The sequence below is a fragment of the Podarcis liolepis genome (genome assembly GCF_965112155.1).
Source record: "Podarcis liolepis genome assembly, chromosome: 2".
Lineage (NCBI taxonomy): Eukaryota > Metazoa > Chordata > Lepidosauria > Squamata > Lacertidae > Podarcis > Podarcis liolepis.
In genome coordinates this window covers 126,311,587-126,325,073 of record NC_139555.1, presented here as the reverse complement: position 1 = coordinate 126,325,073, position 13,487 = coordinate 126,311,587, and the positions used below count along the sequence as shown (strand labels likewise).

Genomic DNA, 13,487 nt, shown 5'->3' with positions numbered 1-13,487 from the left:
CAGCAGAAAGGTTAATCCCCCAAAGTCAGAAGTTTGACAAGGACTGACCCAGAGAAGCAGAGTTGAGGGAAAGTGCTTTCTCTCTCTCTCTCTCTCTCTCTCTCTCTCTCTCTCTCTCTCTCTCTCTCTGTTCAGCGAGGATAGGGACAAGTGCTCGGTTTTTGCAAAAGTGACACCTTCCCTACCGAGCAACTGATGACCAGGCAGCCTGTGATTGGCAGGGATCAAAGCTCAGCTGCAGGGAAAGTCCCCAGCCAGACAACACAAGGCTCACCAAGGGCAGGTCTGGAAATCCCCAGCACGGGCTTCAGCATGAGCGGCCGGGGGGGGGGGGGGGGGCAGAAAGCAAGCAAGGCGTAGTGAGCAGCAACAGCAACAACAAGAGCAGCAACAGACTTCCTTCTCCACTTGCCCAACCGAGAGTTTTGGCTTCAGTAGGAAAAAACAAACTTCGCATGCACACACGCATTTTGGAATGTGCTGAGCTGTGTAACCAGAGCGGATTAATTTACCAGGACGCCATTATCCTTATTCTCCCTTCTTTTTTCAGTACATAATTTTCTAGGGTGTCCTGGGGTCCCACAAAATTATTGCTGTGGGTGCCCCACCTCCACCTCCCACTGCCGCTGCCCACACACTCACGGCAGCTGGCTGAGAGCTCTAACAGCCACAGCAACTGCGTAATTCAAATTAGGCCTTCTATTGCTTTCATATAATTAATTATAGGTTCACACAGTTTTGCAGTTGGGTCAGCTGCCTTATTTAGAATCATAGAATCATAGAGTTGGAAGAGACCACAAGGGCCACCGAGTCCAACCCCCTGCCAAGCAGGAAACACCATCAGAGCACTCCTGACATATGGTTGTCAAGCCTCTGCTTAAAGACCTCCAAAGTAGGAGACTCCGCCACACTCCTTGGCAGCAAATTCCACGGTCGAACAGCTCTTACTGTCAGGAAGTTCTTCCTAATGTTTAGGTGGAATCTTCTTTCTTGTAGTTTGGATCCATTGCTCCGTGTCCGCTTCTCTGGAGCAGCAGAAAACAACCTTTCTCCCTCCTCTATGTGACATCCTTTTATATATTTGAACATGGCTATCATATCACACCTTAACCTCCTCTTCTCCAGGCTAAACATGCCAAGTTCCCTTAGCCGTTCCTCATAAGGCATCGTTTCCAGGCCTTTGACCATTTTGGTTGCCCTCCTCTGGACACGTTCCAGTTTGTCAGTGTCCTTCTTGAACTGTGGTGCCCAGAACTGGACACAGTACTCCAGGTGAGGTCTGACCAGAGCAGAATACAGTGGCACTATTACTTCCCTTGATCTAGCCGTTCCTCATAAGGCATCGTTTCCAGGCCTTTGACCATTTTGGTTGCCCTCCTCTGGACACGTTCCAGTTTATTTATTTCTGTGGTACATAAATAAAAATAAAAATCTGCAGTTTAGCTTCCTGAATCCTAGGCTGGTCGGTCCAACCACATAGGTGAAAAGAACAACAGACAACTAATTGTGGTGCCCAGTGCCTTGGGGTGCCTGTCAGTCGTGTCTGACTCTTCGTGACCCCATGGACCAGAGCACGCCAGGCACTCCTGTCTTCCACTGCCTCCCGCAGTTTGGTCAAACTCATGCTGGTAACTTCCAGAACACCGTCCCACCATCTCGTCCTCTGTCCTCCCCTTCTCCTTGCGCCCTCCATCTTTCCCAACATCAGGGTCTTTTCCAGGGAGTCTTCTCTTCTCATGAGGTGGCCAAAGTCTTGGAGCCTCAGCTTCAGGATCTGTCCTTCCAGTGAGCACTCAGGGCTGATTTCCTTCAGAATGGATCGGTTTGATCTTCTTTCAGTCCATGGGACTCTCAAGAGTCTCCTCCAGCACCAGAATTCAAAAGGATCAATTCTTCGGCAATCAGTCTTTATTGGCACATATTTTCGTGTATTTACTCCTTTCCACATACATTCGTATTCCACCGTGTATGTCATGACTCATTGTGAAAATAGACTATGCTGGACTTGAGGGGGGGGGGGGAGTCTGCCTTTGGCCTGATCCAGGTTTAGGGCTCTCCGTATATGTGCTTATGTGCCTCCTTCGGACCACATCCAGGGACCTTGGAGGGAAATGGAGATTCTGAGTGTGTTTGTTAGCAACCAGGGCATCAGGACGAGGTGGGAATGCCAGGTTATGGCCCTGGAATAATAATAATAATAATAATAATAATAATAATAATAATAATAATAATAATATTTGTACCCTGTCTGCCCATCTGGCTGGGTCTCCCCAGCCACTTTGGGCGGCTTCCAACAAAGATTAAAAATACATTAAAATGTCACACATTAAAAACTTCCCCGAACAGGCCTGCCTTCAGATGTCTTCTAAATGTCAGTTGTTTATCTCTTAAACACAGAATGGCAATATCGTGCTCAACCTTTGATCATGTGGATCGTGCTATAGCAGGCTTCCTCAGATGTTTTGGGACTACAACTCCCATGATCCCTAGCTAGCAGGACCAGTGGCCAGGGATGATGGGAATTGTAGTCTCAAAACATCTGGAGGGCCGAGGTGGAGGAAGCCTGTGCTGTAGCTATCCTTATATAGCAGGCAATGCACGGCGTGGGTGTGGGGAGGGGAAGGCGGGGGAGTTTTTTGGGTTTTTTTTTAATCCCTGTGGCCAGACTTCCTCTGAACCTTCGGGAGGAAGTGAAAGTTCCCTAAACAAACAACCTCCATTTTAACTCTGCAGAATTTATTTTGCTTCCACTCTCAGCCACCTACCACCCCGTTCCAGGAAGAGCCCTGCTTTTTCTCTCTCGCTGCAAAACAACGGCAAAGCTTTGGCACAGGTTCGGAGGGAAACCCACATTTTGGGGCTTGTAGTCAGTAATCCTCCCCCTCTTGCCTCCCCTGAAGCATTCTTGACAAATCCACTCTCAGGGTGACCAGTGAGCTCTGCCTGAGCGCGGCAAGATCTGAGGACTCGGGCTAAGGGCTGGCTGTTCATCGTTTCTGAAGGGGAAGGAAAGCCTGACGTCTGGGCTGCATATGGGCAGTGGCGTAGCGTGGGTTGTCAGCACCCGGGGCAAGGCAAGTAATTTGCGCCCCCTAACCAGTGGATTTGCGCCCCCTAACCCTAACCCCCAGATGTTGCGCCCGGTGCGGCCGGCCCCCCCTGCACCCCCCACGCTACGCCACTCTGCAGCAGTAGCTTCAAAACCCACCTTGCAAGTTCCCAAAGGGCACCATGCACAGCAAAATCCAACGCCTTTCATTTTTTCTCATTTATTTTTATTATTACTATGTATCTTTAAAAGATAAACATTCAGCGTAACAAAGAACTTAAACCGGAAGCCTTTCTTTAGCACACACACGCACCCTTAGGGGGATGATCCACCACTCATTTACTCGTGAGCAAGCCCGCCAAACTTGCTGACGAAACCGAAAGCCTCTTAACCCGCTGGCGAGAGGCTTAGCCGGGCCTCGCCCGCCCACCGGCTTCCTCTTGGAGGTTTTTGGGGAGCGCAGGGCGCGGCGAGGCCCGGTGGCGCGGGTGGCGCGTCAGGGTGCGGAGGCTGCCCGTGCCCGGCCAGGCGTTGGTGGCGGCGTCGGCGCTGCTGCAGCGGCTGCTCCTCCTGCGAGCAGTGAGTGGAGCGCAGCGGCAGCGGCGGCGCACGCGCGCTAAGGCGCAAGGCTGGCGGTGGCTGCGGGGAGCCCGGCGGAGGAAGGAACTTGTCCCTTCCCTCTGGACTCGCGCCCCCCCCAGATGTTGCGCCCGGTGCGGCCGGCACCCTTGGCACCCCCCACGCTACGCCACTGCATATGGGTTTCTGTCCTTAAGCCCAAAGGCGTAAGCATACTCTGCATGTGCTCAGGGGCACTGTCCTGTCCAGCCAGCCCAAAGGTGGGAAAGCAGGTGCTGTACCTACGGGACCGCCTCTCCTGGTATGCCCCATGGAGGACCTTAAGGTCCACAAACGACAACATTTTGGAGGTCCCAAATCACAAGGTGGTTAGGTTGGTTTCAACTACGGCCAGGGCCTTTTCAGTACTGGCCCCGACTTGGTGGAACGCTCTGTCACAAGAGACCAGGGCCCTGTGGGACTTGACATCTGTCCGCAGGCCCTGCAAGACAGAGCTGTTCCGCCTGGCCTTTGGTTTGGACTCAGTCTGACCCTTATGTTTCCCTCCCATTATGGTTTTGACTTTTAAAATGAGGCTGCATTTTAAATTGCATTTTAACCTGTATTATAAATTGTTTTTTCTTTTTCTTTTTTTCTTATTATGTTTTTACTGAAATTTTATTGGTGTTAGCCACCCTGAGCCCAGCTCTGGCCAGGGAGGGCGGGGTATAAATTATTATTATTATTATTATTATTATTATTATTATTATTATTAACAACTCCCCAAGGGTTTGACTTCAGCTGTGATGATGCCCTCCTCCGTTGTCTCCTGAGACAGACACTAACCACAAGGTTTTGATAATAGCAAGAAACTGGAAATCAGGTCTGGGAAATTTTTTAAAAGGGTCCTCTTGAACTAACATTCCTGCACTTCAGAGCGATGGAGTCCCCCCAGCCTGGGCTGAAAACCAGGGCAGGTGGCAGTTTTGTTTTTCAGCCATGGCAAGCCAGAATAAAAAGCAGGACAACGTTTTCGTTGAGGTGCCAGAAGAGGCTGGGAGGGAGGTGACGGTTCCCCTTTAGCAGGAGAGAACAACTCCCTCACATACCCCAGTTTCCCACTGAGTCCCCTTGAGCTTCCAAACTGAATTCCCACTCAACTCCCCTGGCATCCACAGAGATGGATGAGGTGGAAGATGAGGAGGCAGAGACCTTAAATGGGAGAACAGTGCAGCTGCTGTGTCACATTTTTAATGCCCTCCCCCATGTGAAGAAGAAGAAAAAAGTGTCCTGGCAACAGATTGGCGTGCAACATTTCTCCCTGATGTGCTAGATTTCTCACTGCAGGGAGTGCCAATTTCATCTATGTGCAGACCCTGCCTGAGGCAGGGAAGGAGGACTGTGACTCACTGGTCACAGTCCCTGACAACAGAAGCAGGACCTCTAGGCGCAGAGTTTGTGTGTCCCCCACCCCCTCCTTCCTTCAGCCCCCCCCCCCCCCGGCAGCCGAGGGGACGCTTCCCCATGCGTCAAGCACAGCTCAGCATTCAGGGAAATGAAAGAGGGAAGCTGGCCACGATCCAGGAGGCTGAGGTCAACTGTGAGCGTAGCAAAACCTCCTCACAGAGGAGCCATTTCTGCTTCCCACTAGGAAGGACCCCCACCCCAACCCAAGCAGAAAGGATTAGCACAAAGGATTGCAGGTGCAGAACATCTGCTTGGCATTCAGAAAGTCCCAGGTCCATTCCCGGATGGCAATTCCAGGTGGAGGAATCCCTGGGTTTGAAAGACCTACACTGGGTCCCAGTACATTTCCAGGCACAATTCAAAGTGTTGGTGCTGACCTTTAAAGCCCTAAACGGCCTCGGTCCAGTACATCTGAAGGAGTGTCTCCACCCCCATCGTTCTACCCGAATACTGAGGTCCAGCTCCAAGGGCCTTCTGGTGGTTCCCTCCCTGCAAGAAGTGAGGTTACAGAGAACCAGGAAGAGGGCCTTCTCGGTGGTGGCGCCCGCCCTGTGGAACACCGTCCCAGAAGATGTCAAGGAAATAAACAAGTATCTGACATTTAGAAGACATCTGAATGTAGCCCTGTTTAGGGAAATTTTTAATGTTTGATGTTTTATTCTGTTTTTAATATTATGTTAGGAGCTGCCCAGAGTGGCTGGGGAAACCCAGCCAGATGGGCGGGCTAAAAATAAATTATTATTATTATTATTATTATTATTATTATTATTATTAACCCTGGAGAGTCACTGCCAGTCAGTGCAGACAGCACTGAGTTGGTTGGACCAATAATTTGATTCAGTATAGCTTCCTGACTAGCTTGGTTTTTTCAAAGTGACACATCCACCGCACGCATCTGGGAGAGAACATCAACAACAACAACATCTAGTGTTTTCCCTCTTCTCACTATTTTGCCCCTATTTTTTGTGTGCCTCATTAAAAAAAAAGAATTAATGTTAGTTGAAAAACAGTTGTTCAGCTCTTCCTCCCGACCTGTAAGTCTCCAGATGTTAAATGATACCTGAGAGTGGAGTTTTTGAGAAGCGTCCTTTCTGGTGCCAAGGCTTGTTCAGGGACATTACGGTGGCCAACAGACAAGGCCCAGCCTGCTGTGCAATCTTATACCTTCCAGCTTCCGAGATTTGACCAGCACTCCATCCTCTCCCTATTTTGCCACTATTTTTTTATGTGTTGGGCATGTTAGACCCTTCTAATAGCTGGATCCAGCAAGTGATAAACTGTAAGCCAGGCTAGCTTCTGAATGAGACGATCACCTGGGTGATGGGCCATTGAGGGCACAAAGGAAAGGGGCTCTCTGTGAGATGGCAAGTGGTACCCTCCCCGCTCCCTCAACTTGCAGATAGTGAGAAGGACAAAAGCCATAGTTCAGAGTTGAGTTGCAGTGATGTGAGCCAGAGGGGAAAGCAGCGAGCTTGAGAGAAAGATCAAGGTTTGATTTCTGTTTGAACCCAAGGCTGCAGCTACGGGAGAAACAAAACCCCTTTTTGTTAATGCTATGAACTCCTCCATCGCAGACTCAGGTTGTGTGTGTGTGTGTGTGTGTGTGTAAATAAACCATATATCATAAAGACACTACAGTCTCCCCTGTGACTAATTCCCAAAAGGAATCACAAACTCTAGGTAAGTGCATGGAACCCCGGGAATCTTGCATCACTCAGAGACTGAGGGGTGGGGCATGAAATATGGGGAATACTTCATTTTTTAAAAGTATACTGTAAGTTGAAAGAGTTGTCCGTCCTCCTTCAAGATTCAGAACCCCTCCCTGCCAAATCGTGGCCTTTCGCCTAAGATCAAATATTTGGGTTTTGGTTAAGAGCTCCCAGCGGCGTTCGCGAGAGGCGTCCTTTCTGGAGCCAAGGCTTGAGCACAAACATTCAAGCAGCAAAGTTGCAAAGTTAGCAGAATGCAGGGGAATTGTCATCTTATTGCAGGTTACCTTTCACCGAAAGAACAAACATTCTTCTGTAGGCTTATGCCTTTTACTTTGCCAGAGAATTGCTTACCCGCGTCCCCAGGGCCGAGAAGAGAATAAAAAATTCCAGGAAAGTTTCTTCTTTGGAGAAAAGAGTTTTATTGCAAATCTGTGCACAGTGACAGTCAGCAGAATATAGTTTCTGAAATCTGACTGTGTTGTTACCATGTTCAGCAAGCATTTTTATACCTGAAAGCATTCACCCTCCTCCCATACCTCCCCCCAAAACTCCCCCAATCAGCTGGCAAGTTTTCAACTCATTACCTTTTAGGGCATATCTATATTTGCTGGCTAAGGCTGCTAGCTAAGCACTTCCTCTGCTGGTTAAGCATTTTCTCTGCTCAGTAAGCACCCCCTCCCACCTCCTTGTACACGTGTCTTCTTTTGCTAGCAAAGCATTTCCTCTTCTTCTTATCTTGCATTACTTAAAAGCAGAAGCAAAGCAGGAAACATCTTGCTGGTGGTTGCTAGTGGTTTTTCAGTTAACAGCTAAAGGCAGAAGCAAAACAAGAAACATCTTGCTAGTGGTTTTTCAGTTAACAGCTAAAGGCAGAAGCAAAACAGGAAACATCTTGCTAGTGGTTTTTCAGTTAACAGCAGTTTCTGGCTGGGCAGGAAGCGACCTTCTGACCTGTAGCTAACATCAGCAGTTCCAAATAGCTGATTAGGCAGGAAGCGGCCTCCTAACCTGTCTGTTTTAGGCTTTTGCAAATAACTGCATTTTTTTAGCTGTGTAACCATCTTAGCAGAGTGCAGGAATTTACTATGTATAGATAATATTAATGATTAACCGTTCCCCTCTCCCTTCACTTCTAGATCTCAAATGGACGGGAACCAAACTGGTGAGAGTTAACGAATGCAGCGAGACAATGGAGAACCTGTTAATGGGGGCAGGGCGGGGGGGGGCACCAGAGCAATAATTTGGGGCAGACGGCCAGGGTCCCAACTCAGCAGAAAGAGTGGGGTGGTGGGCTGGTTGGCCTAATCTATGCAATAATAATTGAAACAATAATTTCATTATTCACACGCTGCCCATTAGCCTGGTTGCCCTAGCGAGGCTGTCTTGAAGCCTTTTCTTGCCCCACTCCTGCTGCCCCACCCCACCCGTTGCCCAGAGAAAGGCTCTTTCTACCCTCCAGCTGCCTGGGATACAGTCAGAGAGGAAAACCAAGTGTTGGTTTTTGCAAATGCTAAACCTCCCCTGCCTAGTAACTGATGACCAGCCAACTTCGGAGCCTCTCATTGGCTCGGAGCAAAGCTCAGCTCCAGGAAAGTCCCCAGCCCTGCTGCTACCCAATCAGAGGAGGACACAGCAGGGGGCCAGGGCTGGGAGAAGGGAGGGGAGGGGGAAAGGGGGAGGGCAGAAAGGCCAGGCCACCAGCAACAGACCTGCTTTGCCACCAACCCAAGAACCATGATTCCTCTGTACATTTACTGATCATCATAAAAAGAGCAGATTAATTTGCCATGATGCCATTTTCCTTATTCTTATTCTTATTATTTGCATTTTCTGTTTTGCATATACAAGCAAAATAAAAACATAAACATACAATCCCCTTTGACTCCCCCCCCCGCCATTGTGGATCTTAATATAATGATCCCCCCCCCCCTGCAGCTCTTTCATAGCTCTGAGAGCCAGTGTGGTGTAGTGGTTAAGAGCGGTAGTCGCGTAATCTGGGGAACCGGGTTCGCGTCTCTGCTCCTCCACCTGCAGCTGCTGGGTGACCTTGGGCCAGTCACACATCTCTGAAGTCTCTCAGCCCCACTCACCCCACAGAGTGTTTGTTGTGGGGGAGGAAGGGAAAGGAGAATGTTAGCCGCTTTGAGACTCCTGAAGGGGAGTGAAAGGCAGGATATCAAATCCAAACTCTTCTTCTTCCTCTTCTTCTGTTCTTATAAATCCTTTTTCATTTCATAGTTCAATTTTTTGCTACAAGTTTTCTGTCAATCCTACCAATGTGTGTAATTGTTTGCAATAGTTTTCCCCCCAAATAGTTTATAAACTTTCCCCAGTCTTTATTACAGACCACCTTTTCCTGGTTTCTAATTCTTCATGTAAGTTTTGCCATTTTGGCCTAGTCCATCAGTTTTATCTGCCACTTTTCATTGGCTGGAGTTGTACCATCTTTCCATTTCTGGGCTAACAGAATCTGTGCAGCCATGGTCGCATACATGAATAGTTTCATCTGGTCCTTCGGGATCTCTGGGCCTATAATACCGAAAATTTATGCTTCTGGTTTCTTAAAGGTAAAGGGACCCCTGACCATTAGGTCCAGTCGTGGCCGACTCTGGGGTTGCGGCGCTCATCTCGCTTTATTGGCCGAGGGAGCCGGCATACAGCTTCTGGGTCATGTGGCCAGCATGACTAAGCCGCTTCTGGTGAACCAGAGCAGCGCACAGAAACGCCGTTTACCTTCCCGCCGGAGCAGTACCTATTTATCTACTTGCACTTTGGCCTGCTTTCGAACTGCTAGGTTGGCAGGAGCAGGAACCGAGCAACGGGAGCTCACCCCGTCGCAGGGATTCAAACCGCCAACCTTATGATCGGCAAGTCCTAGGCTCTGTGGTTTAACCCACAGAACCACCTGCGTCCCTCTGGTTTCTTAGGAAAAGTTATTTCCAATATTTTTTCAATTTATTATCTATCATTTCTCAGAAGTCTTTTATCACCTTACATGACCACCACATGTGATAAAAAGTACCCTCTTCTATTTACATTCCCAGTTTTAGACTTTGATTTATACATTTTAGCTAATTTACTAGGAGTGAAAAGCAATGATACATCATTTTCATATAGTTCTCCTTCAAAGTGTAACAAGCTGTACATTTTAACCCTGTTGTCTGTAGTCTCTCCCATGTTGCCAATTCAGTATCATAACCAAAATCCTTCGCCCATAACCCATTTGACCTGTTCATCTTTCGTTTGCCAAGCTAATGAAAGTTTATACATTTTAGAAATTAACTTACGTCACATTTTTATATCTGAATCGGGTTAATCAGCCTGCCCCTGCTACCTTTCAAAGAAAGAAAGAAAGAAAGAAAGAAAGAAAGAAAGAAAGAAAGAAAGAAAGAAAGAAAGAAAGAAAAGTCTCCGCAGCCTGAAAGCCTTGTGTGACTCTATTTACAGCGAAGTAAATTCACTTTGTGCATGCTCAGGGACACTACTCAGTTGCAGGCAATGCGGACAGGGAGACCAGGTTAAGGTACTGGAATTAAAAACAAATCAACAAAAATTGGATTCCGCTCAGTGATTGTTTTTATTGTGCTGTATCTATCGTTAGGCTGTTCAGCAACAGATAATGCACAAATCTAGCAGGGGGGCGAGGATGGGGGAGAGGAAAACAGCAAAGTTGTGTGTGTGTTTTAATCGATGTCAGCTAGACCTCCTTCGGCTGAAAGTGGAAGTTCTCTGAGCAAACAAACAAGCTCCTTTTTACAGAATTAGCGCTGGGCTCCCTCCCAGCCGCCACCAGCCATTTCCAGGAACAGCACTGCTTTTCTGAGAACAGCAACCTTCCCCACCTTCAAATAAATTCCTGCCCAGTCTGCTAACGGAGCGAGGCCAGCATCACCAGTTGCCGGCAGACTCTGCCTGAGCACAGCAAGGCAACAGGACTCAGGCTCAGGAATCATAGAATCGTAGAATTGGAAGTGTTGTAAACAGAATCTGCCCTTTTTCCCTTATGGGGTATCCAAGAGCCCATATAGAGTCCTTATGTAGGTTCCCTATTGGTAGGAGAAAATAACAGAGGCCAACCAGATAATATTGAGAAGCAAAGCAGCTAGTAAGCCTGATCTTGATTGATCTGTTGCAACAGGGTGCTCCACTCACACGTAGGAAAGGAGGAGGACCCAGAACAAAGGTGTGCCTGCCCTTATATAGACATTTTAAATTCCCTGCCCTGGAGCTCAAGACCACCCCTCCATACATCATACCTACATCACACAGAAGGGGTGTAGCCCAAGACCACCACCCCAGATACATCATACCTACATCACAGAAAAGGCAGTCTACAGCAAAAATCTGAGTGCGTTGTTTATCTTGTCTGACAGGTTACCTGTTAATGCTCACTTGATTGGATACCCTGGGGAGCCTGGCTAGTCTTTTGTAATGATAAATACTTAGTTCCTGAGTCAGGTCACAGGCTCACCCTATTCAAACATAGACATACCTTTAAGACAGGATTTGTGAAGGAAAAGACAATGGGGAGGCTTTTCCATTTTCCAAGAAAACATTTGGCCAGTTTGGGAATCAAAAGTGGTTTCAGGTCAGTCTTCCTGTGCTGATTTATGTACGTGCTTGGTTGGTACATTTACGAACATTTAATATATATCTAAGACCTTAAAATTCTTATCACAGAAGGGACCCAAGGGCCACCAATTCAACCCCCTGCAATGCTGTTCACAATTCATAAAAGCGAAGGCATTGGGGCGGATGAAATCCTGGGGGCTGTGCTGGTCTCTGCCCCTAACCCCAAAAGCATGAGCATACTCTGCATGTGCCCAGAGGCACTCTCTCCCATCCAGCCGGAAGCACGAATCGGACTCCAAAGCTGGCATCTGATAATAGCAAGAACGAGGAAGAAGAGTTTAGATTTGATATCCCACTTTATCACTCCCCTTCAGGAGTCTCAAAGCGGCTAACAATCTCCTTTCCCTTCTTCCCCCACAACAAACCCTCTGTGGGGTGAGTGGGGCTGAGAGACTTCAGAGAAGTGTAACTGGCCCAAGGTCACCCAGCAGCTGCAGGTGGAGGAGCGGAGACGCGAACCCGGTTCCCCAGATTAGGAGACTACCGCTCTTAACCACTACACCACACTGGCTCTCTCACAAAAACTTATGGAATATGCAGAAATGGTGAAGCTTACCAGAAAAATGAAAAATCAAGATAAAAAACTTTTTTATATAAAAGAATGGAAATGATTTATTATTTACAAACAAATTGTGAACAGATAAGAACATTGGCAGGATTTTGTTGTAATAACCTGCAGTTTTATAAGAGTATATATTGAAAGAAGATGAAATAAATGACCAAATTAAGTTAATTTGGATATGCAGAAAATATAAAAAATACCATATTTTAACATGTATAACACGCCCCCGTGTGTAAGGCGCCCCCTATTTTTAAACATAATTTTTAAATAAAAATTCATTGCCTTTTCCATGGGAAAGTATGGTAAATATAAGGAACCTCAGAAAGAGGGGGAAGGAAGTCACGTTTCGAAATGTTAAAATGACTGTAAAATTATTGAAATGTATAAACCTGGAAATTATTGTATATATATTTCTGCTGCGATTGGGAAGGTGGAGCAGGAGCAGCTTCTCTTTGAGTAGGTTTTGCTTTGCTCTATTTGGAGACTCCGCTGTGGGGAGGAGAGGCAACACGGGGGGGGGGGCAGGACGCAAAAGGCTGCGCCTTCACGGCTGGTCCCCATCCCCTAACACACACACACACACACACACACACACACACACACACACACACACACACACACACGGGCTGCTCTGTGCTGCCGTAGCTCTATGGGCTCCTGCGTTCGAAAAGAACCTGGAAGTGTCGGGAGATTCCTGGTGGCCCAAAGGAAGGAAACCCGCCCCCCGAGAAGTGGGAGGTTTTGCAAAAGGGAGGAAGGGTGTCGGTGGAATAACGCGCCTCCGCCCCCGTATTTCCGGGAAGAAAACGGGTTTCGCGAGCAAAGCACGCGAGGATCACCAGAGAGGAATCATAGAAGAGTTGGAAGAGACCCCCCAAGGGCCATCGAGTCCAACCCCCTGCCAAGCAGGAAACACCATCAGAGCACTCCTGACATATGGTTGCCAAGCCTCTGCTTAAAGACCTCCAAAGAAGGAGACTCCACCACACGCCTTGGCAGCAAATTCCACTGTCGAACAGCTCTGACTGTCAAAGTAAGGACAAAGAGGTAAAGGTGCGGCGGGAAGAGGGAGATTGGAGCGGGCGGGGAGAAAAGGACAGAGAGAGACACCCCCCCCCCCGCAATGCAAGCGCCTTTCTGGGGCCCCATGGGCAGGGGCTCTGATCCGCGCGACCCAGCTGCGAAGTGGGGACCCAACACCTGCAGGGATTGCATTGCACGATCTCCTTTGCAGCGGCCCCACCGCTTGAGGGCAAGCGATGCTCAACTGCCCTGGACCCCTGGGGCGCCTTTGCAGCAGCTGGAATGTGATGCCCACCAAGGGGGTCCCGACGAGGACCCCTATCCCCAAGCAGCCCTGGATTTGACCCCAAGACCGAAACATGACGCGCCCCGCCCTCTGCCTTTCCCCGCCTGGCCGGAATCCCTCAAGGCGCTCTTGATGGAGAGAGGGTGTCCATGAAAGGGTTAAAGGAAGTGAAATAGGCCGGGATAAAAGACCCCCCCC

General features: G+C 48.5%; 1 protein-coding gene and 1 long non-coding RNA gene across 10 annotated transcripts in view; one reads left to right on the top strand and one right to left on the bottom strand.

The window, feature by feature from the left end:
* Window positions 1–13,487, bottom strand: part of LOC310702107 — a 281,230-nt gene that overhangs the window by 215,975 nt on the left and 51,768 nt on the right. The window lies entirely within an intron of this gene.
* Window positions 12,757–13,487, top strand: part of LOC310701296 (uncharacterized protein) — a 95,161-nt gene continuing 94,430 nt past the window's right edge. For 8 of the 9 annotated variants that reach the window (XR_014522984.1, XR_014522985.1, XR_014522987.1 and 5 more), the window contains exon 1: window positions 12,757–13,027. Coding sequence is in view for 1 of the 9 variants with exons in the window: in XM_083491982.1 (XP_083348108.1) it covers window positions 12,917–13,013 (97 nt within the window). In the remaining 8 variants the exon portion in view is untranslated. The remainder of the gene's footprint in view (window positions 13,028–13,487) is intronic. The other variant, XM_083491982.1, reaches the window with a different exon arrangement.